Below are 20,135 nucleotides of genomic sequence, written 5' to 3'. Positions count from 1 at the left end.
CTTGGGGAAAGCTGACTTGAGGAAGAGGAGGGCAGTGGAGAATCTTGCTGAGGTGAGCAAGGAGTTAACTTCTGTTTGGTTTTGTGTAAGAAATCTCCAATTCAGCAACTTTCCCTAATGAACTGCCCATCAGGACATGACTGTCTCCCTGCGACCTGTTTGTCTCAGCGAGCTGGAGGGCCCAGGAGACCGCAAGCCAGGTCAGTCCTCCAGAGCGAGACGTGGAACAGGAGCGATCACCCAGTGTGGGAGAGCCTGTAAATCACCCGGTTAGCTTAACAGCGTGGGTCATTATTCTAAAGCAGTGGGGCTGAAACCTAAATCCAAATGAAAATATAGTCAATTTGTCTATACTTTACTGACTGAATGACTACGTAATGTCATGCAGCCCTGGCAATGCAGGGAGCAAGCAGAGGCAATTAGTGGGATGGCAAAGCTCCTTTGTTTTCTTGTCTTCCGCTTCCTCTGCATGCTCTAGCATGGGGCCAGGAGATAGTCTTGCAGGGACTGAATGGAAAACCCAGATTAACAGCCAGTGTTAACATCCACGCCCAGTTTCTGCAGTTCTCTGTAAGGGGTCAGGATGGGAATAGAAAAACCCTCATTGATGACTTCTATGGGTCTAAAGGAACAAAATCTCATCTTCCTGCTACCCCCTGCTTTGGGCTACAATGATCTCAGGAGCTGGGTGCTCTGCAGTGCTTTCCCCAGGCCCAGAGCAGGCCAGGCTGATAGGCATCATGCCAGATGACAGGGGTAACTGAGTGACAAGAAGGGTGAGTAGCTTGAGGACATATCACATCCTTGCACCAGCCTCAGGTCACATGGAACAATAGTCTAAAGTGGGGCTCTGGTCAGGGATGTGGGATCTCAGAATGTAGTTGACCCAAAGTTTGAAATTGTTCTCAGGTAATGAGCACCTTCTGTAATAGCCAGAGCAGGTCAGTGTCATTGAAGGCTGGAAATAATAGGTGGGAGTCTGCTAACAAGCTTTCTCTGAAGTTGATATTTTTGTGGTTGCTCTTCCTACCCCTTTTTGAGCAGTAGGATGAGGGTGTTGTATGGATTAAAGACAGTATTTTAGTAAACTGCCTACAGCAGTTAGTGCCAGCTGCTGGCCTTCACAGGGCACTGGCTCTTAAAAGAAATAAAGCCATAAAGTAGTTATCCATGACCATAGAAAACCTTGAGAAAAAGGTTTCATGAGGACAGAAAGGCTGTAAGAACAAGGTCCTTCACTTTGGAGCACTGCTCTCTATTGTCACCCTCATAAAGGCAGAATTGATAGTGACCCCTGAAGACCCTGAGTCTGGTTAATAGGTTGGTCCAGTTTGTCTTTCAAGACCATTCTACCACCAGCTTTACAGAGGTAGTTACAGCACAGTTTGGAGGCTACCAAGTGTCTTTGGAACTATTAACTTTTTGAGGGTTGCTTCTAATTGGGTAAACGTTTATGGATGATCAAGAGAACTTATTTTTCTATGGAGGAACCCACGACTGAACCTCAAGTGAATAATGAGTTTCCTGATCCAAGATCTAACATGGGCTGTGCCTGTTAGATCTGCAGCTGGGGAAAGGCAAACCTTCTAGGTTAACATAATGAGAGAGGAGGAGTACAGGAAATCTACAGGGGCTGTGCAAAGTGAGCTGTCCCTCCTGCCCAGATGCTGCTTCTGGGAAGGAAGGGAAGAGGAGAGGAAGGAGAAAAGCAGAGAGGAGAAGCAAAGACTCGGGTTTGTGAGCTGTGTCTGGGAGGAGAAACCCAACCGCAGTCACGGATGAAACAAAAGGGAAAGCATGAAGAAAAACACAGGCTGAAAAATGAATAGTGATGGAAAGGTCTGGGGTGAGAGGAGCTCTAAAGAGGAGGCTTGCCCCAGTATCTCGTGTGACTTACACAATCTGTTTAACAGCGATCGGTCATGTTCTTTCCCTGACACTAGCTGCAGCAGCAGCTCTGTGCTGACAGGCAGTGGGGAATAAATGATTACTGACATATGCTAATCGGACAGTCTTAGACAGGACGTAAGAGGAATACATCAAGGTGGTGCAAAACGCATTTCTTGGTTGAAACTCTCCAACTTGTACAAGTAAATTAGCTTCAGGAAGTCACAAGCCTTCTTTGTTGTTTTAAACTGCAGGTAAAAATCAACAGCATGGCAAAAAAAAATAACCCCATCAGAACAAGGGCTGAGGCAGAGAGCTGAAAGGCTCTTTGCAGTGGTATCTATCAATGCCAGATATGATTTTGGCCACGTAAACTCCCTGCAGGGTTTCAGTGCTTTCAGACTTCCTGGAGTCTCCCTTCTATTCTGCTTGCCCAGCTCTTTTCCCTTCCTTCCTGAAATACCCCCTAGCTCTTCACTTGAAGCTTCCCTGTAATTTACACCACAAACATAGCTAACAGAATATAAACAACTACCCCAGAGCATAGCAGGATGCACAGATGAATTCAGGGAGGTGTTTAAATCCCATTGCCAGAACAAGAAATCTTCACCTTAGCTCTGATTTGGATCAATTAAAGGAAGTGTCATGCACATCTATAACCTGGCTAGACCCTCTGCTCAGTCTCAGGGTGAATATTGTCAATCAGGTAGTTTAGAGAGGTTTCAAAAGTGCAGGCTTTCTGGAAAGCTATTTCTTGGGGTGAAAAATTCTCCTTGGAACTTCTGATGTGGTTTAAATTGATTATTGTGGAGCTGGTTAAATGGCAGGCTACCAAAATGTATGTTTGACTGTTCTGCTTGTGGAGGGTAGCTGTGGGAATACCAGCAGAAAACAAAGGCCAACCCAGTACTGTTAGTACTGTAGGACATAGAAGGATGCTTTTCATCTCGTGAAAGGGCATGAAAGTGCTCACAAGTTAGAAAATAAGTCATTAAACCCTTATCTGGGCATCTGTTGCCTCTCTTCCAGGTCTTATGGCTGCAAAAAGTACACCACCCTGAAGTCCAAAACGGGCTGATGTTTGAATGTATCCAGTACAGGATCATTTAGGGTCTGAATCTCTGGGAGCTCTGAGGAAGAGCCTCGTGTCTACCTTCATTGTGTACTAAGGTATCTCCTATCCAGACCCTGTGTGTTATCAGGGCATGTGGGCAAGGTTAGAAGGTGTCCCTGAGTGCAGGCAAGTGCTCCATACCTTCTCCAAGCTGGGCAGGTGCCAGAAGGACTCCTCCTTTGGAGGCAGTGGGTTTTTTCGCAGGAATGTGGTGCGAGTTTCACGCACTTTCTCTTTCTGCAACCAAAGGTAAAGAAGAATGGGCTGAAATGGGTGCAGATCTATAGACATCAGGATAGTGTCATGATGTATAAGGTATATAGGCATATATAAGCAGTGTAATGACACAGAGGTGAGCAAGACTAAAAGTCTCTTTGGATGGGTGATCACAAGTGCCTGATCTGGGTGTTTTTTCCATGCCTACACAGCCAGTACTGATACCTAAAACATATTGATGAGACAAACACGAGCAGCTTCCAGCTCTGTGTCTGCTTTATATGGCATCCCAGTGAGATGACTGCTGCCTGCGCTCTGAGCTAGAGCAATGGCTCATCACTAGCTGAGAAAGTCACTTCTACCACTCCCACTACAGGAGGGTTTCCTGGCTGTCCTGTGTGTTGCTTTCCTGATTAATTGCAGCTTGCAGTGCTTCATAGTTCTTGCATGAGCCAGTGCAGGTACCTGGTGAATGTTTTAGCCATGTGAAACCTTAGGGAATCTGTCTGCTCTTTGGTCTAGGATGTGGGTTTTTAACTGATAATTGGTGGCTGCAGGCTTTGGGAACTTGATGGAGGGAGCCTAGTGATTAAAAACATCTATCATTAGTAGAGAAGGTAGGGATGCAGTTTTAAGCACCCTAGGCTTGTGTATTCATAAAGTAGCTGCTAATTAAGAACATTGTATTCTTGCACTTCAACTATAAAGCATAGTTTGTGATGGCAGTAAGCCCATTGAAATTGGTCATTACCATATTAGCTCAACTCTTCTTTGAGCCATTAACTAATAAAACAGTCATTGGCTGCTTTTAAATGTTCTTACAATATTGGCTTGTTTAACAGCACAGCAATGCACTCTAACAACTGCTCTGGGTGCTGGCATCAACCACACCATGCCAGGTTCAGAGCTGATGCTGGTCCATTCGTTGGTTATTCCATTGCTTTGTCCGCTGTCACAGGTAAGCTGAGCAGAGCTGATGCTGTCCAAAGGATAGCCTGCAAAGCTTCTGGCATAAGTACAACATAAACACTGAAGATAATTTGAAACTTAATTCTTTGTCACAGCAGGGTGTTTTACTATTGTAGCAATGCAAAAAGAACCAGAGCCTCTGTTTCAGTTGATACTGGGAATTTAGCTGGGCAACCTGTACCTAGAGGCATATTGATGCAGACATATTTGATGATGGCTAGAAAAGTATCTCTGTGGGATAGGTGTCTAAGCCTTTGAAAGGCCTTGGCCAAAGCACTGTTACCCTGAAGAACTTGCTCAGCTCCCATGCATGGCTTCAGATACAAGAATACTTAACCCCACAAACACCACCCTCTCTTTGGTTTCTAGAGCACACACATTGTGACTTGCATATCTGGTCTTTGCCCCTACAGCGGATGCTCTGGCTGAAGCCAGGCCCATCTTATCTGGGAAGCAGCTCATCTTTGTTAGGCTTCACCAGCCTTTTAGTAGTCAGGGAGGATGCTTTCTCAGCTGGGGGAAGCCCATCCATTGTGGGGTAGCAGTGCTATGCACAGCAAGGGTAAGCACTGCTGGAGTATTATCACCTTTTTCTTTTCCATTCGCTCCGCTGTTGTCAGGGCTCTCTGCTGCTCCATCCACAGCTGCTGGTATCTGTGGTGGAGGAGGTCAAAAAAGGGAGTGCAAGACCTGCAAAACATTGAAAAGATGACAGTATAATCCCCAGTGTTAATATCTCTTTACCTCCCCATGCTGATTCATACCTCCGCTCTTGGAAAGTGTGACTGGTGAGAATCGGCCACACTCACATTGGAAAAGGCTTTCTCTTGCTCAAGAAAGCCTTGAATGCAGATGCATTTTCAGTTCATACTCCACAGCCTGCATGCCCTTGTTATAACCTGTAGCATGATTGTGCTAGAGCATTGCCCAGAATTGGCACAATTTCTATCTTTGCACAACCCTTTACAGGGCCCATATTGCCATCTCTCCTCAAGCCCCAGTGTGCTGGAAGCACAAAGCACCACAACTGTGGCTCAGCTTTGGGCCCTGCTATGGCTCCAGGAGAACATTTCCCAGCTGATACCTGATGATGGGTAATGAAAGCACTGAATGGAGCAATGTTTGGAGGCAGAGAACTGGGTTTTTGCATTGCCACCCTGGGGCTCATAGGAGCAGCTCTGGCTGGGTCCCCTCCAGCCTGACGCAGCCATGGGAGCTGTGTGGAAGAACCACTGGGTGCAAAGTAGGTTTTGCTAAAATAACACTGGGTTTGCAATTGAAATATCACTACTGTGGTATACCAAACCCCACAAACACGTGGAATGACTGATTGGGTGAGAGGAGTAAGTGCTGTCCTGAGCAGTCTGAATAGAGATAAAAATTGACTCAAGGCAGCAGAAAGGGGAGCTGGAACGCTAAGCCCTGGTCTAGTACCTCAGCTGCACAGATACATTTGCCCCTTGAAGCAGCATACCAAGGAGCATCCTGGCCAGGAGAAGACAGCAGCAGAGAGGTGCGACAGATGAGCATGGTTCAGGAAAAATAAAAGGCAGTTGCTTGCTGGCTAGTGTCCTGTTCAGCTGCTCTGAGCTGGGGTTAACCTGACCAGCTTGTGGCAGAGCTGCAGCCTGAAATGGTCGAGTCCTGCTCCTCGCAAGTGAGGATACTTCATCAGCATGGGAGGCAGAACTGGCAGTGGCAGCAGCAGGGTTCTTGCCTTGAGGACAGCATATCAGTTATCGCTGTGGTCCTGCTGCTGTTCTTTCCCCACAGAAGCAAACACTTGAAGGTGATGGAGGACTCCAGCTTCAAGTTTTATTGGTCCTTGTTCTTGTACACCTTGCTGGGGAGGGATTCCTCCACCTTGGCAGCAACCAAGGACTGTGGAGCCCCAGTTCTGTTCCCACCTGTAGCCTGCAGCTCCTTCAGCTGCAGCTCCTGTGACAGAAAGGCAGTGCTTTCCCTGCCTGTTCAGACCAACTGGAAGACATTGGGGAACAGAACTAACTGCTGGGCTGTTTCTGGGCCGCCATCTCCACCAGAAGGTCGTTTTCTCTAGAGAGCCCATGTGCTACAGGGTGAGCTGGTGCTTCATGGCTTTTGGCAGGAGTGGGTCCAAAATCAGTAGCAGACAGCTTTTAGCAGTCTCGGGAATCTTTGACTATCACAGAGGGCACCAGCAGTGCATATGCAAATAGTAACTCTTCCGTTTCTTGTTCCTCCACCCCTGTGGTGACTTTTATTACTTAATTATTGCACACCACATGCTTCAAAACAGCCTAATCTATGGTCGTGTTTTCTAATGATACTAGATGTGCAATCCAGCAATATACATCCCGAGGGGGCATTCATATCGGAGGAGACATCCTTCTGCAGACCTCCTGCTTCATAGATCACATGCTGCAGGGCTTTTCAGGGCTTTGCTTACAAATCAGCTGTGCTGCTCCAGATTGTTATCTGGAGACACCCAGTGCCAAAGGTGACACCCAACATTTACCCTTTGTTGTCCCTTCTCTTTCCCTTCCAGTCTGGAATTTCCTACTGATCAGAGCAGGGTGGAACATTTGCAAAGGATGAAAGATAGGGCAAACCTGTGGTCAAGTGTCTTATTTTCTGGGTAGGTCTCCAGTATTATTGCATGGAGTAAATCTTGGGATTTCTGGCACAAGCATATGGTGAGCTTTGCACATGAGCTTGTTTCCTTGGCCTGTCCATTTGCTCTCCAAGGCAGGAGCTTGCCTGGTGTGCAGAAGTAGCAGGGAGGGACAGAGGAAAATGTTGAGCCTTTGTGTGTAGTGTTTGATTATTGATTTTTGTGGTAGCTGAATGTGTTTTCACACCTCTATGGAGGTGACTTTTACCATCTCCACTGGACCAGCCAGTTGGTGACTGATTAGTCCACAGCTGGCTTGTAAGTAAATGCGTGAAAGGACACATTTGGGTTGGTGCTCTTCAGAGATCCTTCCCTGCCGTGTGATTAATCGCATTTAAGTCCTGATCCAGCAAAGTATAGAATCATGCCTGGAATGATACACGCATGAACTGCCTCTTTGAAATCAGTGGGAATGGCTCGTGTGCTTAGTTATGCACGTAAGCTCTGGTGGGGCTGTAGGACATGAAGCTTCATCTGTCTTTTCCTGCCTCTTGTGAGAGAAATGCTGATGAAGAGGGGAAGAACAGGGGATATCAGGTAACACCCTTCAACTGAAGTCACTGGAGAAATTTCAGTGAGGTGGCTTTTTCTTTGTAGGTCAAACACTGATCCCATCGGAGTGGATGGGGAATTTTGGCCTCGGTATCGGTGCCGCTTGGAAGTGTGACAGGATTTCTCATTTGTAGCTGGCCTTTAGGAAAACGTCCTCTTGCCTTAGTGTTACTTAAGGACAGGAGTAAATGGCTTGTGTGTTCTGTTTCCTTTTGTCACCCTGCCCAGATGTCACCCCTCTGGACTGAGAGGATTTTGCTGTCATCTGGGGATGCTGTGGGGAGATCGGGGGAAGCATCCGCTGAAAACAATTATTGTGGGTTAAAATCCATCTCGTTCAGAGTCACTCAGATCTCCTTGTTTTGGCACAACCACCCTGCCACAGGCAGGAAAGGGGAAGAAGTTCTGATAGGATGTAACGAATTATTTATAATTGTGGAAAAAAATAATCAGATGCTTCCTTTTATAGTCAAATAGTTGGAGCCACTTCTAATGCTGACATTTCCTAAATATTTTAAGATTTATCTGTGCACATTTTCAAAACTATTATCCCTGAAACAGTTCCTGTCTCTTTAATAGACTCTCTCTCTAATTTACTTTCAAGAGCCAGGGTACAGACCTATTTTCAACTGAAATGACAAGCACCTGCTAACTTGGTTATACGATGTGGTATGCAAGGCTGCCAGAAATCTCCTAGAAAAGAAGCTGCAGCCTCCTAATAGGCTATTTTACTGTAAAAAACAATGTTAAAAAGTATAATAAAGTATTAACAATATTAAAATAAAACGGTGTAGGCCTTAAATGAGCTACAAACTAGTTAAATCTATTCCATTCAATATGAGCCTTCAGTGCTTTGCAGCTGATACCTCGGAGCTGGGATTTATCTGAAATGAAGGCACGAGGGACATGCAAGAGAAATGGTAATTATAATTTGCAAACATTAGGCTGACATTTTTTTTGTGTATGTGTGTATGAATTCTGACAGCTGTGATTTGTGCCATGCCAAATAGTGTTCTATCGAGCTGGGAAGGGCTCACTTTCTGGCAGGCCGTCCTCAGAGCCAGCAGCTCATTAAAACTTTGGAGAAGGAGAAGTTGCCGAAAACAGGAAGGCGTCAGAACCATCTGAGGGACTTTTGGTACATGCTTGTTGAAAGGTGTTTGAGAAGAGAGCCTTGGGTCTGACAAACTGGAATTTTAGTACGCCTCTCCGTTCACAGTGGGGCAAAATAATTGGTCATCAGTGACTACTAATTTGGTTTAGTAGCCAGAGGCGTTTTTTTTTCTTCCCAGAAAATCAATGACAGTGCCGAGGTCTGTTCAACGTGATTCAGCTCAAGACGGGTCCTCATTTAGCTCTTGATGCTTCTTCCACTGGAGACAGCTATTTTGTTAAAATGAAATTAAAATCTAGCTATAATACTCGGCTCTGGGAGCAGCACCCGTCAATGCCATGCTGCTCTTGAGGTTTCAGGGTTGTCAGTCTCCCCTCAAACTTATTTTCAGAGGTTTATATATCAACTGGAGGGGGGAAAAAAGAAAGGTACTTGGCAAAAGTGGATACAAAGGACTTTGCTCAGGAAAGAGGTTTATACCAGCTTAAAAGGTGCAATCAGTTTGACTGCTAAGTTGTGCTGCAAAATGGTGAAACTTGACTTGTGATAGCCTTTTTCTTGTATAATTCAAAAGCACAGGGGTTTGTAAATATTTGAGTGCAAACTTCAGCCCTTGGATTATCTAGGTAGCTCTCCAGCCAAGGCAGAGAGCTGCACAGCTCCTGCAGCACTCTTCCTGCTGCTGGTCAGGACAGGCTCCAGTGGGAAGCAGAGCAAGGGAGCAGAGGACGCGCACAGGCACTGGCTCCCTGGTGGCTGTGCAGATGTTTGGGCAGCACCAAAACCACTGCTCTGATTTCAGTGGCAGCAGGATCTGTCCCTGTGTGGATGCTTATGCAACAGATCAATCATATAATAGAACATTTTACAGTTGTGATATTAAAACCATGTTGCAACACCACTGCCTATCCTGAAAGTATAATTCTTTCTTGAAAGATCAATGAGGTTTCAGGGGGGTTTAGTCCTTGCTGATGTCCTTCCATCTAAGGTGATGTGCTTCTGTCGCACAGCAAGGATCTGTCGGTGGGATCTTCAGTCCAGATGGGAGACGGCTATAGGGGGCATCACCTTTGTGTTCCTTTCTTGTGTACTTTATGATGGGAAGAGTTTGTCCTGTGGTAGTAGTGTCCATAAAGAGATCTTTCTGCTCAAGGCCAGGTCAGACAAATCCATTCCAGTCGGTTTATCCAGAACCGGTTTGGTCTCCAACATCTCTGGGGTGTGTGGCTCCTTGGTGCAGCTTATCTTTAGCACATAAAGCACAAGCTGGGGTCTGTGATTCTGCTTGGGGCCTTGGATGCTTGGCACCCATGCAGGTAGCAGTATGGCATTAATGCTCAGGTTGTTCTGCCCTGAAAGGGGGCTGATAGCACAGGAAAATTCTGATTACAGTTCCCTTGTAGTGCTATATTGTCTCCCTTCCTCCCTCATTACTAATGGGCTGGAGCTAGCAATCCATCTACCATTAATTTGTCTCCAGCAGGAATCCGGGGTATGATTACAGCTCTGGCCCTTGTGCGAGAGCCGGCACAGCCCTGGTATCCCCTGCAAACTGCCTGGCTCTGCCTTGCCTTAATTGTTCCCCTTTGGCCGGTTGGACCCGTCTCGTCTAACAAGGGCAGTGAGGAGGGCCGAGGTAATTGAAGCACTTAGCCACACTCCCAAGCATTGCCTCCTGCAGCTCATTAGGAAAGAGGCCGCTGGGCTCTTCATTATTTCTTTTAATTGTTTGTGGGTTTTGCATAACAGTGAATGGCAGAAGAGGGATGTGCAGTTAGTGGTGAATTCTTGACTTTGAAATTTGTATAAAAGGTCACTTACAATTTGTTAACGCTTTCACAACAGTGAATTCAATTAGCGGCTCTGGCAGCCGCTGCACATACGTGTATGGGTGTGCTTGTGAGGAGAGGGGGAGATGGCAAAACAAGCAGGCTGTGAATGTAAGAGGGCTCCATTTTCCTAAGAAGCTTGTGGGCTATATTGTAGACGTACAGCTTTCCGGTCCTCTAAATAGGTCCTGGCAATAAACCCGTGGAGAGGCCTGAAAGATCATTTTTAAATGATCTCCACTTGTCCTCACTTTCCATTAACCACTGAAGAAAATAACAAGAGAAAAATTGGTAGAAAACACTTGGGGACCAATTTTTTTTTGCAGTTTTTGGGCTGGCAAAACTCTCCCTTGAAATAGTGGGTCCTCAATCCACACGGCAGCTGCAGGATCTGTGCCATCAAAGCACTGATTACTCTGATTTTTCTGAAGCTTCTTTACAATCATTGTAATTTGGATGAGGAAATAACAATATAAAGTATTTCACTGTGGGCAGCCAATGAGGCAGTGGCTTCTTGTAAGTGTTGGAGGATGTGTGATTTTGCTCAGAGGGCTCATACGTATAGAACAGTAAAAAGAATAAAATCCATTGTAAACATGCACTTTAAAAGATTTATCAGATGCTCATAGCTGTACTTAGGAGTACACATGGTTACAAGAGCACCAATTTGCTTTACTATTCCCTCCCAGGCCAAGAGTGAGATGTATACTTGTAACGGTCCTAAATGCACACACTGAACATGTCTTGCAGTGGAGATACCAAGCCAGCTCTTGCCCATTAAATAACTGGGTTCACAAGCTGGAATTTGTGTACTAGCATTGATTTTTGGGTTGCAGATAGCCTTTGGCTGACTTAATTGAAGATGATTTAGTTTGTCTTCAACACATTTGTCTGCTGTTACCCTCAGAAAGTCAGGTGGGAGGTGATTACAAGACAGAGCTATTCTGCCTGGAGGTCTCAATCCATGGCTGAGTGAACAGTACTCAGGCTGCAGCCATCAACAAATGCAAAACATCCTGATGAGTAAAAAAACAAGGCGGGGGGGGGAGCCCACAATGCTGAGCAAAACAAATCGAAGAGCAAGGTCTTCCCCTTGACCTCCATCCCATGCTTGAATCTCCCCGGCTGGGTGGGAACATTACTTGTTTGAAAGGAGAAGATGACAATGAGGGCTGGAAAGCTTTGCTTTCACAAAAGAGATTCTGTGGTTATTTCGCCCTGGCCCAGGTTTTCATTGCTCAGGCTGCCAAAGGAGAAGTATTCCAGGGGAAAAAACATCCGCTTGTGGCATGAAGTAGTTTTAGATGGTAAAAGTTTGGAAGGAATTATTCAGCCAGTTGTAATCAGTGGAGATAAACCCATGAACAACAGCCAGTTGAGGGAGTAAATTACTTTCCTATTCAGTGTAATGCAGTTGGTAATAAGGGATCTAAATCTCTTCCTTTAGATCTTTTTTTTTCCCAGCTCTGTGGCTGATGCGCAGAATCTAAACCTTATGCTAAACCATGACTTGGCTGTTTGTTTTCTTTAAGGATGGCAGCCTGAAGCAGTCAAAACCTGTTAAAACTGCAGTAACTACACTGAAGGAGACCCAGTACCATGGTGCACTCAGGGTGTTTTTTGGGAAGGGTTCTGCCCTATGAGATGCAGCCACCTGGGCACAAGTTAGCATGATCCAGGCATATGTGGCTGGGAGCTCTGTGGTAGCTGATGTACACACAGCGATGGGAGCACATACCCAGCCTGGAGCATTTCCTGTAGAAAAACAGGAAACAGAAATTCTTAGCAATGTGAGAATGGTGGCAGAAACACAAAGTGCCTTTGCTGTGGAACCGAGTAGGATATGCAGTTATCTGAACTGATGGGACTCCTGTATTTTTTAACTTGGGTGCATTTTTTGGTGCCTCAGCCTGACAGTGATTCCAGTCACTGTGTTACATTTTTTACAAGTCTTTTTGCCAAAACTCAGATACTACTTTTCTAAACTTTTGTTTGCCTCAATCTTGGACTTTTTTTTTTTGTGTGGTTTTACTGTATCTTTATTTGTTTGGTTTCTAGTGATTGTGGCTCAGATGTGGGCTTGCTCGAATATTCATCTTTCATGCCTGTCCAGCTCTTCCTGGTGGGTTCTTTCCAGGAGCACCTTCTGCTCTTCAGCATTGTTTCTTTGGCATATCTTTGCAGCTGGTCTATAGCTATATAGACCAGGGCCATATATTAATGACCTGAGATGTTCTTTGAGTGTCCCAAAAATAAGCACACCAGGGCACTGTGTGTGCCAAAGAGATGCTGGAAATATCTCTGTACCTTTTGGGCAGCTTTCTAAACTTTGGTGCTGTGCAGACCCATGGACACTTTGGGTGGAAAGGCCTCTTGCAAAGCAGAAGCAAGAGTATTGAAACCTCCCTTCTTGGGGAAGGTGAAAGATAAGGACAGAGCAGTCAGTTATGCCAGGAAGCTGCAGGGATAGCCAAGGTAACAGCTGAGCTGCTAAAGGCCAGGGAAACAATTGTCAACAGAGCGATACGACAATTGCACATGATACAAAGAAAAGAGGGAGGTACTGGATAACTGGTGCTCTTGGCCAATTGTAACAGTGATATGCAGTGACCAAATGCTTTGGAGAGGTGAGTTTGCTGCAGGAACATGGTAAAAGCAGCTGCCAAAGGATTAAAACCAGCTTTGGAGAATAGGAGGTGGAATGGCAGGAGGGGATGGTTAGAAGGAAAATGGCATGTGAAATTCAGGAAAGGGACGGTTGAAGTGAAGGCAGACAGTAGGGGGGGACCCGGCAGGAGACGCAGGGATGACAGAGTGCCAGGGAAATCCTGCCAGCACACCCAAGGTCAGCCCAACCTACAGGCCAACTGCCAAGTGGATGGCAGCGTGTTGGAGGCAGGGTTATGGCCATGCAGGGTTTGAAGGAGGTTCGGGTGTAGAATGGCAGAGAATGGCATGTCTGTGCAGTCCCCGAGTCCAGGAATATGTTCTGGGACATAGTATGCAGGATTAGGAAACTCGCACTACTAAGAAGCAAATGAAAGCTTTTCTCCAAAAGCAGCCCTGGAAATGCTGGAGTGTGCTCGTGCTGAGGACACACGCTGCACTGCTAGCTCCTGGGGAGAAAACTTGTGTTTGGGGTACCAACTGTGTGCTGGTGTGTCTTGGCTTCAAACTCCTTGTGTGACCTTGTGCAAATCAATGTGATCTGAAATCCAGCTGTAGACAGCATCCATGTCTCTGTGCTTACTTCTAATTCCAAAAACGACTATTTAGTGTCTGCTAATTTCAGTGCACATTGAACTTCAATTGGAGAAGGTGTTTAGGGGCATAAATGTGGGTCTGGACGTCTATTGGAGCTTCAAAATACACCTTGAATAACAAGCTGTGTTAACACTGGTGAAAATTCTGGAGGTCTTCAGACTCTGTGTCTTTAGATCTCCAATATTGTCAAAACACCCAGCCTACTCAGCACCCTGCATCCTCCCTCTTATAAAACGAGGTAATTACACAAAGAGTATGGGGGTTGGATACACCTGCTAGTCAAACTGTCGTGGAGTTATTTTTAAAGGAAAGGACCTGGGATTTGGGTCCAGGGTGACAGCAACCCAGATCTGCACACATCTTATGGCTATGTAATGTGCCATTCACAAAGCACGTGGATGTGAGATGGTTTTTAGCTCCTAGAGGAGGCGTATTGCCAGTGATGAGCACTTTCCGTGAAAGAAAACCTGGAGACCTATTTGCAGTGGGGATGAGAGCTGGGGCAAGTGAAGCCGAGCATGCATGCACAGTAACACCCCAGTGTTATGCTCAATGGACACGTGCTCTCTTGCAAATCGTGGCTTACACAAGGCAGCTCTTGTAGAGATCAGAAGCTGGGGCATGAATTGGGAGAGCCTGACTGGAGGATGCCCCATGGGGGAGGCTGGGACCCTACCACATCCTCGTTACCGCTGACCTTGGCACGAGCACTGCCTGCTGATGGATCGGCTACGGAGCTGGACAAGACCCTGGGGAACCACTGTATTATCTATTATCGTCCCATCAGTGCCTCCCCTGACCCCTCCCAGCTCTGAATGCCACAGGCATCAGGGAGGGAATAAATCTCTGTCTGATACTGAGAGAGAGAAGGGAGCGAGAGCAGGAAAAAGGAGAGATGAAAAATGTCCTTTTTATGACTCTCACAACAAAGCTGGCCTCATGATTCGTAACAAACATTTCTCTGGGAAAAGGGAGGGAGAGAATGGGGGGGAATCAGCAAAAAAGCAGAGCTGCTTCTTTCCCCTGGAAGATGTCCACAGGGAATTAATAGAGGGATATGGGTGACCTTTGAAGGTAAATATCCCAGGAAAGGAAAGAAGCCTTGGAGCTTCAGAAAGCCCACTCCAGTGTCTGACACTGCCTGTGAAATGCTCCATGCGGCACACATCCGCTATGAATGGAAAGCAGAGACGTAAGCAATCCTCCATGCTAGAAGGAGCAGCAGGGCCAGGGTGTGATTAATAAGGCCCTAATAGCAACCACAGCATTTGTGTTCATCTCTATTTGGGATGATCCAGGAGAGCTCTTGTACTTAAGCCTGCAGAGAACTCCTGACCTGGGTGTCTTCAGGAGACAAAAGCCTCTAGCAGCGCAGGCCAGGGGCTGGGGATATGTTGTTAGGGCTTGAGAAACCCCTGCACATTATCTGCTGACAGCTGTAAGACCACAAACCCATCCTGTGACAGCTGCTGAGTTGTTTGGCCTTTATAACCCCCTGTGCTGCTGTTCCTGGGGAGGCAGCCCAGCCCTGAGGCTGCATGCTGGCAGTAACTGCAATTCCAGCTGTGCAGAGCAGCTGCAACAGGGCTATGGGTGCAGATTAGGAGTGTTTGCGTTGGTGCTCTGGGGTTTGTCCCAGAGCATTGCCATCATCAGGCAGAGTGGCTGCAGCCACTTCAAATGCAATGGGAAGAAACCTTTGCTCTCTGGCCTTCTCAGCTGTTCTGTGTACATTGGGGAATGACACGCAGGCTCTTTTCTTGCTGAAAAACATCACTGCACCTGGTGTGTTTATCAAGGTGGCATTTCTAAAGGCAAGGAAATGCTTGAAGTCAGGGAAAAAGACTGTGTGCCATTGTTCTGCCCCAGACAAGCATGTTGTGATTGCCTTCCCAATTAGCAGCGCTAAGAATGCAATTGTACAGAGCTCAGAGTCTGAAAGCAGAATCAAATCCACTGATAACCAAATCATTTTTAACAGAGCAGGTCTTGGGGAGCCTGGTCAGCTGTGATTAGGGACAGGCTTGGGCTGGGCAGTGCTCAAGAAAGCTGGTATCTTTTACTGGCTAGTCATGGAAAAGTATGTTAAATTCCCACTTGTACTGAAATGGCTGTAACAACTCTTTGGTAATCCTAGTAATTTGATTTTGTCTATAACGTGCTTTTAAAGTAGAGGGATAAATACAATCAGTTGGCATAAAAGGTAGCTATTAAGAAGCAGGCAAGTTGTACAATAATAACTTTAAATTAAAAGCCCTTTCCCACTACTTCAGCTATTGTGGGGCCTGCAGATTTTCCTTCAAACTTTTGAAACGTGCCTAGACTTCTTAGAGGCAGCCACTTAACCTCCGTTTATGAAGAAATAAAGCAAAATTGATGTTGATTTTGGTCTACATTGGGGGATACTTTTGCAACATAAAAGCCCTTTTGCCTGCAATTTGCAGAGCAGCCCTGTCACATTGGTGAGGGTTGATACTGACAAAGATAAAGCTTTATAGCTGGGGCATTTGCAGCTAACAGCAAGCTAATGCTACATTTTCATTTTGATGCAATTAATGTTAATGTCTGCTACGAAAATTGTCATTAAATACCATTTTAAAATCCATTCAATTTGCATATGCAAAGCCCATTTACTATCATGTAAAATACACAATGCCGTTCATCATGTCTCTTCTCTAGAATTTGTTGCTGTTATTTTTCTGTAGCGATTATTATCCAGCTCTTAAAATGAAACCTAATGTCTGATCCAGACCTCCACAGAGCAAGAAAACACACTGTGCTCTAGCAGCAGCAGAGCTGCTTTGGAGCCCCTTTCAGAGGTGTGGAGCACTTGCTTGTGCTGGACTCCCACTGGCTCTTCCACACTGCTGTGCTGTCCAGCCTCCCTCATGCTTCCGTGCAGGGACCTAGAAGTGAGTCTAAGGTGCCATTGTTTTCCCTGGAGTCTCCCTGTTTCCCTATGAGAAAGCAGCACAGCAGGCAGCTGAGAGCTGGTATACGAGGGTTATGTGAAATGGGTCACTTCTAAGTGCTGTACCTGAACCTCAGGTAGGACTTACGTATGCAGGATGCTTTGTAAAAATCTTGTGGAAGATACTGCAATGCAGAAGACCTAACTCGATGTGAAGCCTTAACCAACCTGCTGCATTGCAAGGGTTATGCTCTTCTAGAGGGTTGCTGGGAGAGCCGCATGTACTGGCTCTCCCTGCCAGCTCTTGGGTGGGAGCCCAAGAAGGCAGGGAAGGGCTTACTTGCCTCCATTCTGCTGTACTACCAGTTTCTGCTCAATGCAGGGAGGCAAGCTACCAAGTGGGACAGGGAAGGATAAAGAACTTCAATTCATCCTTAACTGCACCAGCGGAAATACCAATACGAGCAAGTAGAAATGCTGTTGCTCTGGTTTTCTGACCCTGGGAAGCTGTCATTCTGGCTTACAACTTTTCATGTTCCTTTAAACTGAAGGATTTGCACTGAATGTATTTTTAAAAGGCTTCAAGCCCTTAGTGCCACAGGTGAAATATTGATGCATTGTGGCCTCTAGATTAGATTTAGGTAGTTGATTATCTGGCACACTGGTGCAATCAGACACGGGAGCGATGCTGTGACTCAGTTGCAGCATGTCCATGTTCAGGACACCTCTTTTGTGGGGACAGTGCTAGCTGAGATGTGTTGGAGATGTACGTGTGAGGGTAGGAAGGGATAGTCTCATTCTGAGAAGGGCCCAAGCCTTCCCCCTTACTGTGTTTTGATGCCATAAGTCATGTCTGCAGGTAGTTCAGGAGGACACTTATTGAAGCGACTGTTTTCAACATCCTTGCACCGAATGTCCTTTGCCTTGTAGTACAAATTATATTCACGGGCTGTGGTATAACCGGCCTTCAGTGCACCGCGGTTCATGGCAATGTAGTCTCGGGGCATCTCCCGAACTAAATGAGTCCTGGGCTTTACGGTGTTCCAGTGGCCTATTGCTGGAGATGGAAGGAAACATGAGAGACAAGGAGAAAAAGATCAGGTACCTTGGGTAACTCCTATTGGGGAAGGCAGGCTGATGTTTGTGCATCATTCGTGCATCATATTCAAGGGCCTTGCATGGTGTGCATGCCTTTTGCCATGGCTTCACCATGGAGTGAACTTCATATCTTATCCCACTGCATTTCATATGGGGATATCTTCCATCTGAATCAGATGTCTTTGCACCCTTTACAATGGCTTGCTCAGCAAGTCTGATTTCACAGTGAAATTGTTAATTTCAGGTGATGCTAATTAAAGTGGGGAATATTGGATTTCTCCTCCTCCACCTTGATGAGAAGTATTAAAGAGCACTGGGAAGGAGATGAGATTCCCTGCCAGCATTAGGATTTTGTTGCAGGTCTGTATTTTAGTGGTGGTGCCATACCTTCAGGGACTCCTCCATCTGTCCTCTTGGTGTACAACCCATATGCAAAATCAATGCCTGGCAGGGTGTAGCAGTTTCTCTGGGGCTTCCCCAGTTCTGCCTGTGGAAGAGCGAAGTCAAAGGAGAAATATAAAGACCTTTCCTGATTAGCTTAAGTCCCTGAAAACATAAGTTTGTAACTGAACATGGCCACAAGCACCAGGATTTGAATCCCACTGCACAAGCATCACAGTGCAAAAGAACTGGCAGCCATGAGGCTTCCCTAGAGCTGAATTCACACAAGTTTGTACCTAGCCTTGCTGAAAACAGGGATCCTGACTTAATATATACAGACTTGAAGTCTCCTTGTCTGGTTAATCTCTCCTTGGCTGGGGTGCCCCGCTGTAGTCTTTGCTGGGGAGACTCTGTGACAAGTCTTAGCTTTCCTTTTATTTCTAAGTTGTGCATCTTCCTAGAAAACTAATGTAAATTTCCCCAAGCACAATCACATTGCCACTCCTGCCTGTGAATAATCAAGACACAAGGCGTGTTGCAGGGGAAGGATAAGGGGAATGAAGAAGGGGGAGCAGAGCCTGGGGTTTATAGCACAGAAAAGAGAACTTGAGCTCAATGACCTCATATTTATTTATTTTTTAAATGAACTCTTCCCCAGACTGTGTGTGTCCCAGCCTGGTGGTGTCTGTGGGATTAACTGACCTCCCCTCACCCCTTTGTCTCTATCCTCCCATCTCCATGGTGAAGTCACTGCAGGATGTGTGTGTCTTGAAACCTTATTGCTGCTTGAAAGGGAGGTGGTGGAGGAGGGAAGGGGCGAGAGGCTGGCAGCCTGGGTCTGTGAGCTCCTGCTAGGAGAAGCTGGAGCAGGGTCCTCTGGAACCCTGAGTCATGGTGTGGATGCTTTGGGACAGCTTATTTTCCATGGGAAGGGTGTTGTAGGTGTTTGTAGGTCTTGTTGAGAGTGCTGAAATCCTACTTTAGTGCTTCTTCTGGTGAACCGTTGAACATTAACATTGGGATGACTGTTACTACACTTCAGAGTGAACACTCTCTGGATCAGGAGAAGCTGAATCAAATGCAGCTCTTTCTGCAAGGACTGAGTCAACGAGTAAGACTGAAAATGAACAATCTCCAGCTTGCCACTATGGCGGTTTGAGGCTGTACAGTGATTGACAAGGAACACAGCTTACTGTAGCTGCTTGTATAGGAACATCATCCAAACCCACATTTACATTCTGCTCCAGCCAGCAATGTGCAAACCCTGGCTAGGGCCTCAGAGCTGTATGCTGCCAGCCTGGTGGTCCCTTTCCAATGTGCTGTTAAAGGGTACTCACCAAGTGTGCATGATGCTGCCGAGCAGCTTGAGCTGTTCTGCATCACCCTCAGTGCAGGCTGAGCCAGTTTTGCCTGGAGAACGAAGGTTAATAACCCCTGCCCAAAGCAGGTACCTTCCCAGAGGGCTCTCTGTTGAGGGCTCTCGAATTTGCTTGTAATTCCTCAAACTTTTTTGCCTGGAGCTATTTTTTTTGTGCATTCAGTTTGGAGTTTCTCAGCTCCTGTCTCTGTAAAAGCACACAGGGGCTGTGTCACCGACTCCCCACCAGTGTGCTCAGGGGTGAGATCGTGCCCGGTTGCCTGAGTGACTTGTCTGCGTTGTGACAACGGCTCTGCCCCTTTGCAAATCCTGGCAAGCTGGCTGTCAGCTTTGCCAGTTTGGGATTATTGGTCCTGCAAACCTGTTCAGTGATGCTTTCAAGTAAACCCACGGTCTTGCTTCTCAGGTCTCACAGGGAAGTGGCTCATCTTAGCCTGTTTAATCCATGCACTTGTTACACCATAAAGCAAACGTGATATTTCCATGACTCTCAGGAGCACAAGTTCACCGGGAAATGAGTTTTCTGGACTTGCTAAGATCCTTCCATAGGCTCCCCCCTGCAGGCTCCTTGCCCTGTGCAAAGCTACAGATCCCTTGTTGCAAACACCTTTTTGAAAGCAATCAGCTTGGCTATCTGATACAACCTGTGCATAACATGAGTGCATTCCCTTAGCTGCCTCCTGTGAACCTCTAGCAGAGGAAGAGACAGTCCCTTGCAGATGTGTCCAGCACTGGGCACGGTAAGAATGAGCAGGCTTTTAGTGCTACC

At 46.3% G+C, this 20,135-nt stretch overlaps 1 protein-coding gene across 1 annotated transcript in view; it reads right to left on the bottom strand.

Annotated features, from left to right (window-relative positions):
• Positions 1-20,135, bottom strand: part of CFAP77 (cilia and flagella associated protein 77) — a 59,646-nt gene that overhangs the window by 6,188 nt on the left and 33,323 nt on the right. The window contains exons 2-5 of the mRNA XM_057401592.1: positions 17,995-18,094; positions 17,338-17,566; positions 4,774-4,876; positions 3,143-3,232 (exon numbers count right to left, since the gene is read on the bottom strand). Of these exons, the coding sequence (XP_057257575.1) occupies positions 3,143-3,232; positions 4,774-4,876; positions 17,338-17,566; positions 17,995-18,094 (522 nt within the window). The remainder of the gene's footprint in view (positions 1-3,142; positions 3,233-4,773; positions 4,877-17,337; positions 17,567-17,994; positions 18,095-20,135) is intronic.

Source organism: Pezoporus wallicus, unplaced genomic scaffold (assembly GCF_028554395.1).
Source record: "Pezoporus wallicus isolate ANWC-B61680 ecotype Strahan unplaced genomic scaffold, APGP_CSIRO_Pwel_v1 contig_8013, whole genome shotgun sequence".
In the NCBI taxonomy this organism is placed as follows: Eukaryota; Metazoa; Chordata; class Aves; order Psittaciformes; family Psittacidae; genus Pezoporus; species Pezoporus wallicus.
This window is presented reverse-complemented; position numbering and strand designations above follow the sequence as displayed.